The sequence below is a fragment of the Rhinoderma darwinii genome, chromosome 7, assembly GCF_050947455.1.
Source record: "Rhinoderma darwinii isolate aRhiDar2 chromosome 7, aRhiDar2.hap1, whole genome shotgun sequence".
Classification (NCBI taxonomy): Eukaryota; Metazoa; Chordata; class Amphibia; order Anura; family Rhinodermatidae; genus Rhinoderma; species Rhinoderma darwinii.
Window position 1 is genome coordinate 9,668,245 of NC_134693.1, and position 20,485 is coordinate 9,688,729.

The window sequence follows — 20,485 nt, forward strand, 5'->3', positions numbered from 1 at the left end:
TGAGTTATAATTCTATATAGCCGAATCTTCGTTCTATCGGTGTCTGGATAAGCTGAGTGGTAACCAATATGGCTGCCCCTACTGTTTAATATTTGGAGCTTCTATTCAGATTTATGCGTCTCCATGGTTACAGACTACAAACAAACCCTGTGTAGTCTGGTCCTGCAGTCAGGTGCACTATGTGAAATATATTATATACCTATCCGAATTGTGTCAATCTACTTCAGGAGCCAACCTGATTTTTTTTTTTTTGATTTTTTTTTAGTGGCCCAACTATTACAAGTTTCCTGAAAATCTGCAGGAAACTACTCCAAAAACCTGACGGCATCATATATCTACATGCTTAAAAAAAATTCATGAAAGGGGTCGTCCACCTTTTTACTAAGAAAGTTTCCAGAAAATAAGCTAATTAAAGGGTGTGTCCCCCCCCCCCCCCCCTACTGGGACCCCTAGTGATCACCTGTAACCTTAAAAACACTCTTAAAGGGGTTGTCCAGGGTTAGAAAAACATGGCTGCTCTCTTCCAGAAACAGCGCCACACCTGTCCATGGGTTGTGCCTGGTATTACAGCTCAGCTTCCTTGAAGTGAATAGCGATGAGCTGCAATACCACATGCAACCTCTGGACAGGAGTGGTGCTGTTTTTGTAAGAAAGCAGCCGTGTTTTTTTCCATCCTACACAACCCCTCAGGTTCTTTGGGAGGAGCTAATTATTTTCTTGCCTCTTGATTTCATTTAATTGTTCTAATTGCACCAACTAGTTCTGAATTATTAGGGTGTTGGTCTGATATCCCCCGTTGTCCTTGAGATAATTCCCCTTTTAGACCGGTCACAGTTTAGGAACTTTTTCATATAGGATCGGTGTTTTTTCCTCATCTTCACACTCGCAGCACCAGACGGGCAGATCTCACTCTTCACATGCAGCACCAGTAGCGGGCGGATTCATCACACCGCTGACCCGGCAGCGCCCGCGCGCTCTCACACTTTGGCTTCTTCTTTGATGCTATTTTTCTAACCACCTTGGAAGCTCTCGAGCAAATAGAGCGAGCGGGACGTGCTGCGCAATCACTGTGTGTTCATGTCGTAATAGATAAAACATCAACTCTTATACCTGATGTAACGTCCTTCTATATCAGGGCTCTCCAATCTCTGAGCAGCAAAATTCCAATAATCTGGAGTCCTTATACTGAGGTGCACACTACTGGATATTAGATTATAAGGATTTCCAGACATACTTGGTGTTGAGAGGTTTTCATAGAACTCAACATCGGCTTCAACGGAGACGGAGTGAAGCACCAAATGCATATAAATTACTCCCAACTATAATCTCTGGCTGCTGCCATGTTGCAAATGGATTAAAAGGGTTGTTTCGTATAGACGAGCCTTGGCCATATGCTCTATTAGGGCAGATAGACGTCCTAGACAGAGGTCCTCTCGCTCAGGACCCCACTCTATGAGCCACTTTGTTAGAGCAGCCCCCGTTCTGGCCGATTTGAGCCATCCATGTATTAAATGGACAGTCATTTATTTCAAAGGCCGCCATGTAATACTACATGGCAGCGTCCACTGCTGGGGAAATGTCTGGCTGGCCGCGGCTTCAGCTGGAACGTGATCGCTCTGATGACGCAACTATGATGCAAGTCCATAGGGTTTTATGGGAAGAAAAAGTTGCATTAATCAAATCGTAGAACATGTTAAAGGGGACGTCCCATTTCGAAAACCCATTTCCACACAACCCGTTAAGGAATTCTGGTTTAATAGCGGGGGGGGGGGGGGTCCCCCTGTTCAGGATCCTCATCTCTTGGTCAGGGTGGAGAGCGGTTACATAGAGCGTCTCTCTCTCTCTCTGGATGACCTGTCCTGTATTACACAGACAACACATTGATATGACTGGACACTGTAATACTTCATTTCTCCTGTGGTGGCGCTGTAGGGAAACTGAACACTTACTGCCAGGTTTCCCCACAGATCACAGCTGATCGCTGGGGGTCACAACAGGCGGACAATTTGTGATCAGCTTATTGTCAAGGGTCCCTTCTAACAAGTAGGGATTGTCCAATGCAGAGACCCCCTTTACCTCACGGAAATGGAGTTGTTCCAGGTATCACATGACACAAGCCGCCCGATCCTTATACTCGTCACACTAGAAAGATTGCGCTACGAGGGTGCACAATGCAGAAGACTAGTAATGGCGTGCAAATCACATACATGATGTTTATATTAAGCCGTAGGGGAGATGTTTGGCGCGCGCACACGGTGACAGTATTTTTTTGTATTATTCACCTTCGTTCGTGGTTATCTCCTAGGTGGGCAGTCTACAAGAAGAAAGAAATAGTCTCCTAGCGGAAAACGAGGTCCAGAACGAACGGCTAAACCAGTTAGACTCCTCCGAAGAACCGAGCACCACGGTGGCAAAGAAATATCTCCAAATCCAGCTGGAGCAGCTGCAGGAGGAGAACTACAGGTAACAGCAGACCCCCGCCTCAATGAGGGACGTTCAGGGGCCTCGTCCCAACATTAAGACTTCCATCTGGTTTGATTGACAGACTGGAAGCGGCGAAGGACGACTACCGGGCGCACTGCGAGGAGCTGGAGAGGCAACTGATTGAGACGCAGAACAGGAACGATGAGCTGGCCAGCCTGGCCGAGGAGTCCAGGGCTCTGAAAGACGAAATCGATGTCCTCAGGTAACGCTTCTTACAGGCCAATATTCACACAGCGCTCCTAAAAATCACCACGGGAAAAGACAATGGCGCACATTAACTACGACTTCCGTGTCTTACACCGGCCTAAGCCTTTATATTTGTCGCACGTCACCATTTGCAACATTTTTGGGGCACAGTTTATGGCAAAGCCTAAAGTTCACTGCTTAATAAATATTAAATAATAGGTTTTAGTTTTAGATAAAATGTTACGGTCGGGGGGGGGGGGGGGGGGGGTAAATACATTTCAGTACAGGCGGTTAGGGATAATGGAAAAAATGTAGCCCAATGACAGAATCCAGGGGGTGAATACTTTGGAGATTTTTAGCAAAATGTATTCACAACCCCAAATTTTCATTATTGCAGATCGACTGCAGATAAAGCCGCAAAGCTGGAATCTACGGTGGAGTCTTACCGCAAGAAGCTGGAGGACCTGAGCGACCTGCGGAGACAAGTGAAATCTCTGGAAGACACAAACTTAATGTATATGCACAACACGGTCAGCCTGGAGGAGGAGCTGAAGAAAGCCAACGCCGCCCGCGCCCAGCTGGAGACGTATAAACGGCAGGTAAGAACATGTTATGAGTCCTGACTGAGACCCCCCCTGAGAGTCCTGACTGAGACCCCCCCTGAGAGTCCTGACTGAGACCCCCCCTGAGAGTCCTGACTGAGACCCCCTCTGAGAGTCCTGACTGAGACCCCCCCTGAGAGTCCTGACTGAGACCCCCCCTGAGAGTCCTGACTGAGACCCCCCCTGAGAGTCCTGACTGAGACCCCTCTGAGAGTCCTGACTGAGACCCCTCTGAGAGTCCTGACTGAGACCCCTCTGAGAGTCCTGACTGAGACCCCCTCTGAGAGTCCTGACTGAGACCCCCTCTGAGAGTCCTGACTGAGACCCCCTCTGAGAGTCCTGACTGAGACCCCCTCTGAGAGTCCTGACTGAGACCACCTCTGAGAGTCCTGCCCGAGACCCCTCTATGAGGCCTGCCCGAGACCCCTCTATGAGGCCTGCCCGAGACCCCCTCTATGAGGCCTGACCAGGACTCCCTCTATGAGGCCTGACTGAGATCCCTCTACGAGTCCTGACCAGGACCCACTCTATGAGGCCTGATTGAGACCCCCTCTCTAAAAACTGACCAGGACCCCCTCTATGTGGCCTGACTGGGACCCCCCTCTAAGAACTGACCGGTGCCCTCTTTGAGTCCTGCTCTGTACCACCTCTATGAGGTCTGACCGCGACTCCCCCACGAGGCCTGACAAGGACCCCCTCTAATTTCCACTGCAGCCATAGCAACTTCTCCAGGTACATAAAACCACGCACTTTCTTCTACTGTACCAGACAGGCAGCTGCTTTAGGCCTCATCTCCGGTTCGCCCCCTCCCCCCGACCTCATGATCAGTATAGTCCCGCACATGACTCCCCCTCTCCCACAAGATGTGCAGAAATAAGGGGAGAACAGTCTCCATGTTCCTGCTGCTCTTCTCTGCTACAGGGGGACAGAGGGGACAAACCTGCCCAGTCCCTGGATGTCGGGATGATGACGTGTCACCAGGAGGGGGGGGGGTCACATTGTTATTCCTGCTATGGAGCCCCCCCTCTATGCACCTGATTGTCCCCTGTATCCCTGCCGTGTGAATATGATCGATCAGTCACCTGCTCGTGATCAGTCACTGACATCTTCTCTGATCTCCGCAGGTCCAGGACCTGCACGCCAAGCTGTCTATGGAGACCAAGCGAGCGGACACCATGGCCTATGAGATGACCCGACTCCGCGAGAAGCAGGAAGCACTTGTGAAAGAGAAAGAGGTAACAGTTGTGGGGTCACTATGGTCCAGGATGATGGAGGGACAGGTCCGGGTCACACACATGCCGTGTATCTGCTCTATCAGGTACTAGAGTACGGGTTCAGGTCATGTACTTTTGCACATTTTTCACTATGTAGAGACTGATTGTCCAGCGAGATGCTCTGAAGGAAACCAATGAGGAGCTGCGATGTTCCCTGGTGCAGCAGGATCACCTTAATCAGTCTGGTGAGTCATTGTGGACATACTGGGGGGCCAGTAGGGGGCGCGTCACCGGATCTAGAGCATTAAACTACAGCGGTGTCTCATAAAGACAACCCCTCTCCATATAAGTCTCAGAGGGGGGTCCCCTGTCCGAGAACCACATCTACGAGCCAAAGCAGAGAACTCTGGGTAACATTTAAATGGCTGCCATGTAATGCTACAATTCACCTGCAGCGTCTGCTGAGCGATTACAGAAGCCGATCCCCTCGAACTAACACCCCGATAGTCTATATAAACCCACAATCTGTGTATGGGGCCACTCCACCCTCCAGCAGGTATTGGGGGAAAGAAGGATCGGCCATGTTGGATTTCAACATGCCCGATCCTTTGTTCCCGCGGGAGATGAGCCACCGACCAGTGGAGTCCGTCAGCGTCTTATAGCCTTCTCCCTAATGACATAAACATGCAAGTCCGCAGGTGTATGGGGGTCGGGAGTAATATCTGCCGGCTGACAGTGTGTGGTCCCCTTTACATTGTGCAGCGCTTTAACCCTTCAGCGTAAGATTTTTCTCACTTTAACTCAAAGGGTCATTCAATTCAATGATGAGATTACCAGTTTCTGGGACCCCCTTCTGTCTGGATCAGTGGTGGTCTGCGCTCATGGACTCCACCAGTGCGATCTTCTACTAAATACACAGCGGAGTCCCATTATTATGACCACTTCTTTCTTTCAACGTCGGCAGCGCAGCCCATGAATGACGTGATGTGTCGGCTTGGTGGGTATATAAGAGGTGCGGTCGGCTCTCTGATCACATATCACTCGTTGTTGTCATGGGTAAAAGGGGCGATTTATCAGAGTTGTAACAAGGGATGATTATCGGCTTTCGGTCCAGGGTGGCGGTGTTTCTCACACAGCGCAGTTTGTGAACGGTTCGCGTGCTGCTGTGGTGACAGTGTATCGTGAGTGGACAAATGGCGCCATTGGGAATAACCAATGTGGAAACTGCGGAGCACCACGTGCCATTGATGTGAGAGGTGAATGCCGGCTACGAAGGTGCGCGAGGGCTGAAGTGCACGCTACAGTGGAGCAGCTCACCGGGAAAATCAACCAGGGGGGGATCAGACGTGTGTCTAATACAACAGTTCAGTGAACCCGACTGCGTATGGGGCTCCGAAGCCGACGGACGGTCACTGCTCCAATGTAACAAAGGTGCAGCGGAAAAAAGGCTTCAATTTGCGCGGCAGTATCGGAATTGGACCGCTGGTGATTGGCAGAGGGTTGTCTTCTCCGATACGTCCCGTTTTCGGCTTCATGGAAAGGAGGGTCGTTGGCGTGTCAGGCGAGAAACATCAGAGAACAAACTCCCGGCAACCATTGCTGGAAGAACACGAGCCGGTGGCGGCAGCGTTATGGTCGGGGGATGTTTTCATGGCATTCTCTGGGCCACTCATCCATGTGGACGGCTCTGAACTGATTTGGGGAAGAATCCATCGTTGCAGGTCACGTCCCCCCCCCCATACATGCTGATTGTCTCCCTGGGGCAGGTGGAATCTTCCAGACAATGCGACACGTCACACGGCTAGAAATGTCCGACAGGAAGAGCCCGACCAAGACCTCCAAGTACTTCCCTGGCCCCTAATTCTGCAGACTTGAACCCAATTGATCATCTGTGGGACCTCGATCGTCTTGTTCTCTCTATGGATCCTCCCCCGCGCACCCTCCAGTAAATGTGGGATGCTCTGCAGTCAGCGACGCGCCAGATACCGGAGACCACCGACCAGCACCTTATTGATGACTCCCCGCCCGTCTAGCGCTGTCCGTGCTGCACACGCCGGTTACTTGTACTAGATGGTGGTCATAATAATGGGACTCCGCTGTGTATCTGACAGATCAGTATAATGGTGACTGCTCCGCTATAAGTGACCGGTATCTTATGATGATCTGTACTGGTTGATGTAGGGGCTGCTGATGATATAATCCGCCCGGGTAGATCTTTCTCTGTATCTTGTTTATTATCAGAGTCCCCGTCCTTGACTCCCATTCATCTTCTGGATGTTTCTATAGGGGAATCCGGCTTTAAGAACAACGACAATCTGGCTGCTGAGCTTCTGCCAGTGGAATATCGGTGAGTAATGACGTTCAGGATTGTAGATCTTCGTGTATTTTATCCCATCGTGGTGGAGAAGAAAACCAGCGCCGAATGGTTATTCCTTGTACTGGGATCTCATCCTATTTATGGCCAAAGAGGGAACAGAGTCCGGTCATGTAAAATGGAGGAAACGCAACGTCCGATCAGTCAGTAAGAAGTCTTAGAGGATAAGTAAACTGTTCAACACTTTTAAAAAAAAAATAAAACCATGTATTATGGAGTTTATTGCAACTTTTTCATTTGTTTTTATTGCAATGAAGCCTGAATCCGTCAGGGCAGCGGAACTGACGGCTTGGGTGACCGCGGGTCCTCTCTGAAACGCAGAATCCACCTGTTATCGATCACATCTAAGTTCATTAACCGCTGGATTCTGCTGGTGAGAGACACGCAGGACCCGGTGTCACCAAATCTGTCCGTCCCGCTGACCTGACGGGTTCAGGTTTCATTGCAAGATCTTGGGGTACATAGAAGCTGTATCTGAAAAAGTAAAAAAAAACAATTAAAAAGTTACATTAAACAGCATGATACATTGTTTTATTAGAAAAAATATATAAAAAGTGTTCAAAGGCTTACATAGCCTATAAGGCGCCCAAATACATGTGATGACACCGTTGTGGCGGTACCAGGTGACTAATGTGCATGGGGGAGTCCTGAATCTCCCCCGACGGCAGATATTGGAGGAGAGAAGGATCAGCTGTGTTAGATTTCACCATGTCTGATCCTGTGTTCCTGCAGTAGACACCCTGCTGCCAGAGGAGCTGCTTATTACCCTCTCCCCATTATAATAGTCACACATAGCCGAGCCGACTGTGTATGTTTATAGGGGAGTCGGGAGGAATAGTTGTCGGCAGTGGACGGCCACCTCTAGACAAGTGCCAGATCCAACCACGGTCCTTGAGCTTTCAGTTAAAGTGGATGTTCTCCTAAATTGATCTTTACAAACATGTTCCTATAAGGCCACGTTCACATGTGGCGGAATTGCAGTGGAATTCTCCAGCGGCCATTTTTTACATTTGTTTCAATACATTTTTAGGAAACTTAGTTCAGACGTTGCGGAAAACTCCGCTGCGGACCATAGGCTGCGGTACAGAATTTTCCCTCCGCAGCATACACTGGCTGTTGCGGAGAAGAAGCGGAATTTCACTGCGGATTTCAGCCTTTGCAATGCAAAAACTGAAATCTGTGGCAAGTCCGCTGTGATATCTGCAACGTCTGAATTACCTGTCAAATATGCAAATGTTGCTGCAGATTCGTTACGTAATTGCCCCAAATCTGCACCAACATTTGCGGCGGAAAAACTACGTCACGTCTGAACATGGCCTTACAGTTCTCTATAGGGAAAGGTGAATTTTTAGTCCCCACAAGTCTTGCTCCTTATCTGCAGTGACTGTTCTGCCTTGAGTAATCTGAGACCGGCTGGTTGCTAGGGACGTGATGTCTGACAACGTCAATTTTAAAGACTGCGGTTGTTAGGCAGTGTGTCCCTACCAACCAGACTGTCAGACAGGACTCTGCTGTTCATAGTGGGATTGTTCCTGTTCTGACATCAGCATCACCCCACGACATTGTCAAGCAGTGGCATCCATCAGATTTTCATAAAACAAATCCCTTTAAACAAATCATAAACTTTCTTTAGTAAATCCCTCCAGATCCCCTGCAGCGTTCGCTCCGTTACCATCCCGCGTCCCAATAGTGCAAAATACCAGAGTGCTGATCAGATCAGGGGGATATTGTATGGGCGGCTTTAGGCAGAGCGTGGCAGGAGATATTTCTGTGGGTTATTAACTGAACTGCCTTCATTGCAGGGAAATGTTCATTCGACTCCAGCACGAGAATAAAATGCTACAAGTTCAGCAGGAGGGATCCGAGAACGAGCGCATCGCAGATCTCCAGGTTCAGCTGGAAGAAAAACAGAGGAAGATGAGCGAGCTGGAGACGGAGAACCGGTGAGCAGGATCCACGCTGTTTAGATCATAGTGAATGCATCAAGCATCAAACTACTGGTGGGAAGGAAGTTGTCAGAGTACCCTGAAATTTGTCCCAATGTATATGGGATCGCTTCATTCAGATATGCAAAAGCAAACTGTTCATCTGCATACCAAAGTCACCATCTCTGCCACGTCCCCTCATCAGGTTAGGCTCCGTTCACATCTGTGATGTGTTTCTGTTATAAACGCAAGCCACGACGCTCTGCCGGATCCATCGTATAATGGATACAAGTGCTATACGACATCCCCCATTGACTTACTATGGGGGTCCAGTTTTTTCAAGGCAAGATTAGCGATGCATGCTGCGCTATTCTTGGCGATGTGACGGAATTGATGTTCTTTGCTGACATCTAGTGACCAAACTGTGGAACTACATCTTCCTTTTAAAGTGATTTCTATTGAACTTTGTAGAGAGTTTTGGTAAAGTTCTGATCCTTTGCTGTGAATATTTTCTTCAATTCTTTTTGTCTAACAGGCTTAACCTGGGTCGTGTGGAGGAATTGCAGCTGCAGATTGGAGATCTGCAGAAATCCTTGCAGAACCAGGGCAGTGAAACAGAAGGCGCTGGAGTAAGTAAAAAAAAAATGATCCAAATGCATGACAGAAAGATTGTGCTGTGGTCCTATCATGTTTATATCTGTGAACTTACATCACTCACCTTTTCTTCCAGTCCAACACATTGAAGAAGAAAATTGAAGCACAAATGTAAGTGTCTGGTTATCTGGAGGCAGAGAAGACTTATAGGGCCATTAGCGCAAATTATGATCAATGTTTTCTCTGCAGGGAAAAGTTAAAGGAGGTTCACGATGCCATAGAGACCAAGAAGGAACAGCTGGAAGATTTAAAACCTGATGCAGCGGATCAGAGTGGTAAGTCCAACTGATGACGCCCCCTGGTGGTAGGTTCAAAGAGAATTTGTCACTGGACAGACATCTAAATTAAAGTGTTCCAATACAAATAGGTCCAATATTTTCTAAAACAGAGCTCCAAATCTCCTTGGTCACTTCCTTCATAGCGTTAAAGGGGTATTCCCAAGATTAACATTTATCACCTATCACCAGGATAGATGCTAAATGTCTGACCACTGGGACACTTACCTATCACTAGAACGGTGTTGTGTGGGTCCCAAACCAACCAACTTTGAATGGAGCATCGGTCCAGCATGTGCAGTGCCACTCCATTCAAAGTCTATAGGACTGGAAGGGAGACAGCCGAGTACAGTATAGCTGTTTCCAACAGCCCCATGGACATTGATTGGAGTGCTAGGACGCATGCTCTACCGATGCTCCATTCATTCATGCTCTTACTCACAGCGGGGGCGGGGGGGGTTACAATGAGGAGTGTATGGGGGTTTGGGACCAGTGATAATGGGGGGTCCAGCCATCAGACATTTGGATAGGTGATAAATGTTCATCTTGGGAATATCCCTTCGATTGATTTAATTCTGGTTGCTGCCTGCAGCCACCACTAGGGGGAGCTGACTAAAGACAGATTTATTATTGAGTTCAATGGAAGCTGTAGAATTTTGTATGCAGTGAGCTCCCCCTAGTGGTGGCCGCAGAACTTTATTTACCTCTATAGCTGCGTGCAGGATAGCAGAGGATTTGGAGCTTTGTATCAGAGAAGCAGACCGTTTACTCCTATAAAGATATATTATGGAAATAATCAACACCGTTCTGGACTTATTTAGATAACTATAGATACAATTAAAAAATATGGTTGTTTCGACCCCATACATGTATAGACAAGCAGTATGAGCGCTTACCACCATCATAGTCTTCATATAACCGTTACAGTCCCATAACCCTGCGAGCCGCTCACTGTCCCGTCCTCTGACATATGGAAATTGCCATTTACTCAATGTCATGTGACCTACGAATACCTGGCACGATTTGTAGCTTCATGGACGGCCCTTTCATAAAAAGCCGTTGACCAGGAGAATGATCTCACCCTTGTAACAAATCCTCCTTTTTCTCGTACAGCCCAGCAGGTCGAGGAGCTGGAAGCCGCGCTGCGCAAGAAGGACGAAGACATGAAAGCCATGGAAGACCGGTATAAGATTTACCTGGAAAAGGCCAGAAACGTAAGTGTACAGGAAGAGGAACATCTCTGTAGGAAGGAGGCCGCTCGTCTGTGCTGTGAACATGACCGTGCGCCTCCAGGGAGTAGTGACGGGGATCAGCTGCAGGCTCATAAATAATGCCCAAAAAGCGATTACCGATCCAGATATCGGCAAAATGTTCTGTTCCTTTAATTTGCAACTCGCTTCTAAAATTGTGTTGAAACCACTGGACTGCTGCAGCGCCACCCTGTGGATTCATAGTGTACATTAAAAGGGTTGTCCCACAAAGGACATTTATAACTTATCCGCAGGATGGACGATAAATGTATCATCGCTGGGACCCCCACCAGTCAATGAACCGGAGTCCCGAGTTTGAACAGAGTGGCGGTCGAGCATTCGCTCTGTCACTATTCAAAGTCTATGAGGGTGACGATACAGCCAAGCGCTGACCTCGGGCGGTCTCCATCAGTCCCATAGACTTAAAATGTATGCAGGACCCCCATTTTAGTTTCTGAGCATGTCTGTCCAATAGTTTGAAGTTTCCAGAAAACTTGGTCGTCCTTGGGATGCCGGATAATTGGAATTTTACCGTATGTTGGTTTAGAGTCATGAAAGGTAAAGCTACCGGCACTCCCTGCGCCATATAGACCATAACGTGTCATTTCTGGTCATTTTGTTTCCTTTCAGGTAATAAAGACTTTAGATCCTAAATTAAATCCGGCGTCCGCCGAAATTATGTCCCTGAGGAAGCAGATGACGGAGAAAGACCGGCGGATCGAGCACTTGGAGGTGAGTGGTGATCCCCAAACTGAGGGACATGGAGGCGCGGCGCCCACTTATTATTGATATTGTATAGTCCGGTCATTATCACGGCCGCCTCCGCACACGTGACGGCACAGAATTCAATGTCTTCTCCCTCCTCGTTGAACAGACGGAGTGTCAGCAGGCAAAACTGCGCGAGTACGAGGAGAAGCTGATAGTGACGGCCTGGTACAACAAGGTGAGAGCCACTCATCCCGGGATGTTACTGTCTGACTGGAGGAGGCCGGATAAGGAAGGTGTAGGCCCCTGGGCGAAACATTTGGTGGGGCCCCTACACTTTTGTGGAAGGAAAGAATCAAGCGGGCTTCATTTATGTAAAATAGAGAAGACAAAAGCCGGAGTAGTCCCTTATTACAACCAGTCAGATATACAGGGTCCTAGAAGAGTAAAGCTGGAATCTGATAAGTTGCCGTGGTTTACACTAGTTGTGTGCAAACTATAGCACCAGTGCCTCCATAATAGTGCTATTCTCTATAGCACTATCACGCAAATATTGTCAAACTGCCCAAATAATAGAGCCGCACAGCGCGTAAGAATAAGTGCCGATGTTCACATAACATTACTATATAGTGCACAGTTCACAGTGATTGCCATACGGTGCACAAATCGCAGCGTCCGTGTCCAAACAGTAGCGGCATATAATGTGCAAAACACTGCCAGTGTCCGTATAATAGTGCCATATAGTGCACAATTAACAATGCTGTACACTAGGCTAATACAGCTCCATACCATAGTGCCAGACAGCGCGCAAAAAACATCGCCAGTGCCCAAATATTACAGCAATATAATTCCCACATACACAGAACCAAACACCGTCCCACCCAAGTGCTTATTAACCCACCCACACGTATAGATATAAAACGTACACATCAAAGTACACACATAGTTACACTGACCTTACATGCAGCATGTTCAGGGAGGCCCACGTATCACTACTCGATAGATGGATGGATGGATGGATGGATGGAAGGATAGATAGATAGATAGATAGATAGATAGATAGATAGATAGATAGATAGATAGATAGATAGATAGATAGATAGATAGATAGATATGAGATAGATAGATAGATAGATAGATAGATATGAGATAGATAGATAGATAGATAGATAGATATGAGATAGATAGATAGATAGATAGATAGATATGAGATAGATAGATAGATAGATAGATAGATAGATAGATAGATAGATAGATAGATAGATAGATAGATAGATAGATAGATAGATATGAGATAGATAGATAGATAGATATGAGATAGATAGATAGATATGAGATAGATAGATATGAGATAGATAGATAGATATGGGATAGATAGATAGATAGATATGGGATAGATAGATAGATAGATAGATAGATAGATAGATAGATATGAGATAGATAGATATGAGATAGATAGATATGAGATAGATAGATAGATATGAGATAGATAGATATGAGATAGATAGATAGATATGAGATAGATAGATAGATAGATATGAGATAGATAGATATGAGATAGATAGATAGATAGATAGATAGATAGATAGATAGATAGATAGATAGATAGATAGATAGATAGATAGATAGATATGAGATAGATAGATAGATAGATAGATAGATAGATAGATAGATAGATAGATAGATAGATAGATAGATAGATAGATAGATATGAGATAGATAGATAGATATGGGATAGATAGATAGATATGAGATAGATAGATAGATAGATAGATATGAGATAGATAGATAGATAGATAGATAGATAGATAGATAGATAGATAGATAGATATGAGATAGATAGATAGATAGATATGAGATAGATAGATAGATAGATATGAGATAGATAGATAGATATGAGATAGATAGATAGATAGATATGAGATAGATAGATAGATAGATATGGGATAGATAGATAGATAGATAGATAGATAGATAGATAGATAGATAGATAGATAGATAGATAGATAGATAGATATGAGATAGATAGATAGATATGAGATAGATAGATAGATAGATAGATATGAGATAGATAGATAGATAGATATGAGATAGATAGATATGAGATAGATAGATATGAGATAGATAGATAGATAGATAGATAGATAGATAGATAGATAGATAGATAGATAGATAGATAGATAGATAGATAGATAGATATGAGATAGATAGATAGATATATATGGGATAGATAGATAGATAGATAGATATGAGATAGATAGATAGATAGATATGAGATAGATAGATAGATATGAGATAGATAGATAGATAGATAGATAGATAGATAGATAGATAGATAGATAGATATGAGATAGATAGATAGATAGATAGATATGGGATAGATAGATAGATAGATAGATAGAGAGAGAATCTTACAGATGACTTTGTTTTTGCAGAGCATCGAGCACCACAAGTTGGCAATGGAGTCTCGTTTAGCAGGACGTGGGGCGGGTTCCTCGGGAAGATCTTTCCTGTCTCAACAGCGTCACGTGACCAACTCGAGGAGGAACGTTTCCGTGGCCGTGCATTCCGCCTCTCCTAATTAAAGCGCAGGCGATAACGCATACACTGAAGTGCACTTAAGTATTTAAATCAAACACGGTGGTAGTGTAATGAAAAGGCGATGCAGGTCATCCGCTTGTGTCTCCCCCTTGTGGACAATTTGTCTTGAAGTTCTCTCGATGACTTTCTACAGCCACTGACTGAACTAATGTCTCTTTGTTTAGTTTTTTTGCATTTTCTTTTGTTTTAGGGAGAGTTTCTTATAAGAATGTAAGTCTTTTATTTATGTCTTACTGTTGTATATAAGGATATTAACTGGATTTTATTGTTTGTTACTGTAGAAGTCTTTTAAATGACCGGTCACCTCCACTCACTGGAGACACAACGATGATTGCTGCACGGAGACCCGTGTGTTCACCTCCACAGAATGGCCTCGCTGGGTAGGAGGCACTTGGTGCCTCAGACCTCGGAGTTGTCACTTGTTTGTAGTGAACTGATGTTTTACATTATCTGGAACATCATGTGATCCCGCAGCATTGCTGCCGCTGCTGTGTTTAGGGAGCAGTTCACGTCTGGGGGGATTTCTAAAAATGCGCACAAAGGAAATGCCCAGGTGTTGCAAACATTGACGGCATCAAGTCAGTTTCCAATCTGCCTTAGAAAGAGGAGAGATAAAAACCGATCCGCCGCTACCGGTGACATCACTATTCCTATATGTGCTGATTTATGTAAATCTCCAGTATTAACCTTAATTTGGTGCAGGTGGTTTATTGTCATTTTATTTGTATTTTAATTGTTAAAGGAAATGTCCATCTCTGATTCCCATCCTACAGTTTATATAAAGTGGAGTCACTGTGTACATACATTACTTATCCTGTACTGATCCTGAGTTATATCCTGTATTATACTCCAGAGCTGCACTCACTATTCTGCTGGTGGAGTCACTGTGTACATACATTACATTACTTATCCTGTACTGATCCTGAGTTATATCCTGTATTATACTCCAGAGCTGCACTCACTATTCTGCTGGTGGAGTCACTATGTACATACATTACATTACTTATCCTGTACTGATCCTGAGTTACATCCTGTATTATACTCCAGAGCTGCACTCACTATTCTGCTGGTGGAGTCACTATGTACATACATTACATTACTTATCCTGTACTGATCCTGAGTTACATCCTGTATTATACTCCAGAGCTGTACTCATTATTCTGCTGGTGGAATCACTGTGTACATACATTACATTACTTATCCTGTACTGATCCTGAGTTATATCCTGTATTATGCTCCAGAGCTGCACTCACTATTCTGCTGGTGGAGTCACTGTGTACATACATTACATTACTTATCCTGTACTGATCCTGAGTTACATCCTGTATTATACTGCAGAGCTGTACTCACTATTCTGCTGGTGGAGTCATTGTGTACATACATTACATTACTTATCCTGTACTGATCCTGAGTTACATCCTGTATTATACTCCAGAGCTGCACTCACTATTCTGCTGGTGGACTCACTCTGTACATACATTGCATTACTTATCCTGTACTGATCCTGAGTTATATCCTGTATTACACTCCAGAGCTGCACTCACTATTCTGCTGGTGGAGTCACTGTGTACATACATTACATTACTTATCCTGTACTGATCCTGAGTTACATCCTTTATTATACTACAGAGCTGCACTCACTATTCTGCTGGTGCAGTCACTGTGTACATACATTACATTACTTATCCTGTACTGATCCTGAGTTACATCCTGTATTATACTCCAGAGCTGCACTCACTATTCTGCTAGTGGAGTCACTGTGCACATACATTACATCACTAATCCTGTACTTATCCTGAGTTACATCCTGTATTATACTCCAGAGCTGCACTCACTATTCTGCTGGTGGAGTCACTGTCTACATACATTACATTACTTATCCTGTACTGATCCTGAGTTACATCCTGTATTATACTCCAGAGCTGCACTCACTATTCTGCTGGTGGAGTCACTGTGCACATACATTACATTACTGATCCTGAGTTACATCCTTTATTATACTCCAGAGCTGCACTCATTATTCTGCTGGTGGAATATAATACGGGATGTAACTAAGGATCGGTACAGGATAAGTAATGTAATGTATGTGCACTGTGACACCACCAGCAGAATAGGTAGTGCAGCTCTGGAGTATAATACAGGATGTAACTCAGGATCAGTACAGGAGAAGTAATGTATGTACACAGTGACCACACCAACAGAATAGTGAGTGCAGCTCTGGAGTATAATACAGGATGTAACTCAGGATCAGTACAGGATAAGTAATGTAATGTATGTACACAGTGACTCCACCAGCAGAATAGTGAGTGCAGCTCTGGAGTATAATACAGGATGTAACTCAGGATCAGTATAGGATAAGTAATGTCATGTATATACACAGTGACTCCAACAGCAGAATAGTGAGTGCAGCTCTGGTGTATAATACAGGATATAACTCAGGATCAGTATAGGATAAGTAATGTCATGTATGTACACAGTGACTCCAACAGCAGAATAGTGAGTGCAGCTCTGGAGTATAATACAGGATGTAACTCAGGATCAGTACAGGATAAGTAATGCAATGTATGTACACAGTGACTCCACCAGCAGAATAGTGAGTGCAGCTCTGGAGTATAATACAGGATATAACTCAGGATCAGTACAGGATAAGTAATGTAATGTATGTACACAGTGACTCCAACAGCAGAATAGTGAGTGCAGCTCTGGAGTATAATACAGGATGTAACTCAGGATCAGTACAGGATAAGTAATGTAATGTATGTACACAGTGACTCCACCAGCAGAATAGTGAGTACAGCTCTGGAGTATAATACAGGATGTAACTCAGGATCAGTACAGGATAAGTAATGTAATGTATGTACACAGTGACTCCACCAGCAGAATAGTGAGTGCAGCTCTGGAGTATAATACAGGATGTAACTCAGGATCAGTACAGGATAAGTAATGCAATGTATGTACACAGTGACTCCACCAGCAGAATAGTGAGTGCAGCTCTGGAGTATAATACAGGATATAACTCAGGATCAGTACAGGATAAGTAATGTAATGTATGTACACAGTGACTCCACCAGCAGAATAGTGAGTGCAGCTCTGGAGTATAATACAGGATGTAACTCAGGATCAGTACAGGATAAGTAATGCAATGTATGTACACAGTGACTCCACCAGCAGAATAGTGAGTGCAGCTCTGGAGTATAATACAGGATATAACTCAGGATCAGTACAGGATAAGTAATGTAATGTATGTACACAGTGACTCCACCAGCAGAATAATGAGTACAGCTCTGGAGTATAATACAGGATGTAACTCAGGATCAGTACAGGATAAGTAATGTAATGTATGTACACAGTGACTCCACCAGCAGAATAGTGAGTGCAGCTCTGGAGTATAATACAGGATGTAACTCAGGATCAGTACAGGATAAGTAATGCAATGTATGTACACAGTGACTCCACCAGCAGAATAGTGAGTGCAGCTCTGGAGTATAATACAGGATATAACTCAGGATCAGTACAGGATAAGTAATGTAATGTATGTACACAGTGACTCCACCAGCAGAATAGTGAGTACAGCTCTGGAGTATAATACAGGATGTAACTCAGGATCAGTACAGGATAAGTAATGTAATGTATGTACACAGTGACTCCACCAGCAGAATAGTGAGTGCAGCTCTGGAGTATAATACAGGATGTAACTCAGGATCAGTACAGGATAAGTAATGCAATGTATGTACACAGTGACTCCACCAGCAGAATAGTGAGTGCAGCTCTGGAGTATAATACAGGATATAACTCAGGATCAGTACAGGATAAGTAATGTATGTACACAGTGACTCCACCAGCAGAATAGTGAGTGCAGCTCTGGAGTATAATACAGGATGTAACTCAGGATCAGTACAGGATAAGTAATGTATGTACACAGTGACTCCCCTTTTTGTGAAGATAATTCTATATGTGAGCTGTAAAATGGTGATCAGAGTAAGTATATGCATTAAAGGGGTTATCCCACCACAATAACATAATATCTATCCACAGGATAGGCGATACGTTTTTGATCGCTGGGTGCCCCACTCAGCAAGAGAATGGGGGTTCAGAGTTCTGACTCTGCTATATCCGGCAGCCCCATAGAGAATGAATATAGCGGCAGCACTCCTGTATAACTGACTCTCCATTCGTTGGACTCAGGATCCCGGTTCTCTTGATTGGAGGGGATCCCAGAGATTAAACACTTCTCCCCCATCCTGTGGATAGATAAGTTGTGGGTGGGATAACCGCCTTAAATTCAGCACAGTATAAATACGTATGAATTTTAGAAAATTCTATGTGAATACAAGAGATTATTGCATGAGTCTGTTTTGCATAACACAAGTATTGATTACCTGGATCGGCTGTGCTGGATAAAGGGGAGCGTCATCAGAATTCTATTTTCAATAATGTCTGTACAATGAAATAATTTTATTCCACATTGAAAACACTTGTACTTATTTGTGTGATGGGCGTCAATCTCTCAGCTTGTCCCTCGTGAGATGCATGCGACAATTTATCAGAGCAAAAAAGATCTAATCCGTCATCCTGCCCTTTAACAAATAAAATAAAGAAATATTCTGTCCTTTGGCCACTAGATGGAGCTATTGTATGAGGTTGGGTCTAAGTCATAGACCAGAAGTCGGCAACCTCCCAGCTGTTGTGAAACTACAATTCCCAGCATGCCCTGACCGCATTTCTCTGGAATAGTAAAGCCTTTGACTGTCAGGGCATGCTGGGAGTTGTAGTTTCACAATAGCAGGAGTGCCGTAGGTTGCTGACCCCTGGCTATGGCTTCAGCACTCCATGACGATAACCTTTGGCTGGATGGGTGTTTTAGGTAAGATATCCGCAGTCACCGCCATGTTATCTGCGGTTTCTGATGTTTTATACTCACATTATTGTTTACCAGCAGTTTGTAGCATATTCTGTTCCGGTTTTATTTTTTCGCTCGTTCTCCAGCCTGTTCACACTAGTATATTGCCCCTGGGCATGTGTGGATAATGCCAGCCCCGGGCAGCAGTTTGGGCATTTAAAGGTTTTTTCCACTTCAATGTAAATAAAGGTTAATCATTGTATAATGGAAAGTTCTGCCTGTCAGAAAATAAATTAGATTTTTAACCATTTTTAAGATCTCTGCTTGCTGTTAACAAATAAGAATATTCTTGTTTATAACCAGAGGCTTTACTTCTCACAGCTATGGGTTTGCTACATTTGTATCCAGTCTACACAATACTATGGACTCCAGGTGGATACATTTCACTTGCACATGATACATTGTAGCAAAATATCAGGACAGGAAAGAGATTTGTGCTGCTGATGTGTTTAGTTTATAGAGGATTATCTAGACTGATACCCTGTAACAAATCATCAACTGTGAGAAGAACTAGGTCAGGGTGGGTTTTTAGCATTTAAATGTAAACAAGAATGTTCCCATTTACCGACAGCAAGCAGAGCTCTTGAAAAGGGCAAGGAATTGAAACAGATACACTGATCAAGCTTTTCTTATATAAAACCAGAAACCCCCCCCCCTTTAAAAACTTTATGAGAATATTATATTATGTCCATTTGTGAAGTAACAAAATAGAAGTGAAATAGACGCGGCGTTGGCGCCTGCCACATCATCAACGCTACGAAAAGAGAATGAGTCCCATAAACCCCAAGTCCCTAATATTGCGGCGCGGACAATAAAAAAAGATTCTAACTTTATTATTTGAGGATATTTATCTGGTGCCAAGCATTATGGGAAATCGTTCATATAACATAACATTTCCAACCGCGGCCGCCTTCTATGTAATATGTATGGGCAGCGTAACAGGAAACCCCACACGTGTCAGATCCATCCTAGAGCAGCTCTGTCAGGACTGTGCCTGAAGCAGCTCTCTCTCACAGCAGGAAGTCCCAGCACCTGCCTTTCCCTCCAATGTCTCTCTCTCCTCAAATCTAGTCATCCCCCTTCTGCGGTAAACAGGTATCAGAGAGTAGTCCGCAGCCGCATCGCTAAGGGTATGTTCACATGCACTAATTACGGACGTAATTCGGGAGTTTTGGCCCCGAATTACGTCCGAAAAATGCGGCTTGAAAGCGTTGACAAACATCTGCCCATTGAAAGCAATGGGCTGACGTTTGTCTGTTCACACGAGCGTATATTTACGCGCCGCTGTCAAATGACGGCGCGTAAATAGACGCCC

At 44.7% G+C, this 20,485-nt stretch overlaps 1 protein-coding gene across 1 annotated transcript in view; it reads left to right on the top strand.

Annotated features, from left to right (window-relative positions):
• HOOK1 (hook microtubule tethering protein 1) overlaps nt 1–14,274 on the top strand; it is a 52,160-nt gene extending 37,886 nt beyond the window's left edge. Inside the window, exons 9-22 of the mRNA XM_075832702.1 lie at nt 2,306–2,463; nt 2,546–2,686; nt 3,068–3,269; nt 4,397–4,507; nt 4,644–4,731; nt 6,773–6,833; nt 8,663–8,803; nt 9,321–9,414; nt 9,516–9,550; nt 9,629–9,714; nt 10,828–10,928; nt 11,595–11,696; nt 11,839–11,907; nt 14,105–14,274. Of these exons, the coding sequence (XP_075688817.1) occupies nt 2,306–2,463; nt 2,546–2,686; nt 3,068–3,269; nt 4,397–4,507; nt 4,644–4,731; nt 6,773–6,833; nt 8,663–8,803; nt 9,321–9,414; nt 9,516–9,550; nt 9,629–9,714; nt 10,828–10,928; nt 11,595–11,696; nt 11,839–11,907; nt 14,105–14,254 (1,539 nt within the window). The 3' untranslated portion in view covers nt 14,255–14,274. The remainder of the gene's footprint in view (nt 1–2,305; nt 2,464–2,545; nt 2,687–3,067; nt 3,270–4,396; nt 4,508–4,643; nt 4,732–6,772; nt 6,834–8,662; nt 8,804–9,320; nt 9,415–9,515; nt 9,551–9,628; nt 9,715–10,827; nt 10,929–11,594; nt 11,697–11,838; nt 11,908–14,104) is intronic.
• Nucleotides 14,275–20,485: the final 6,211 nt, after the last annotated feature.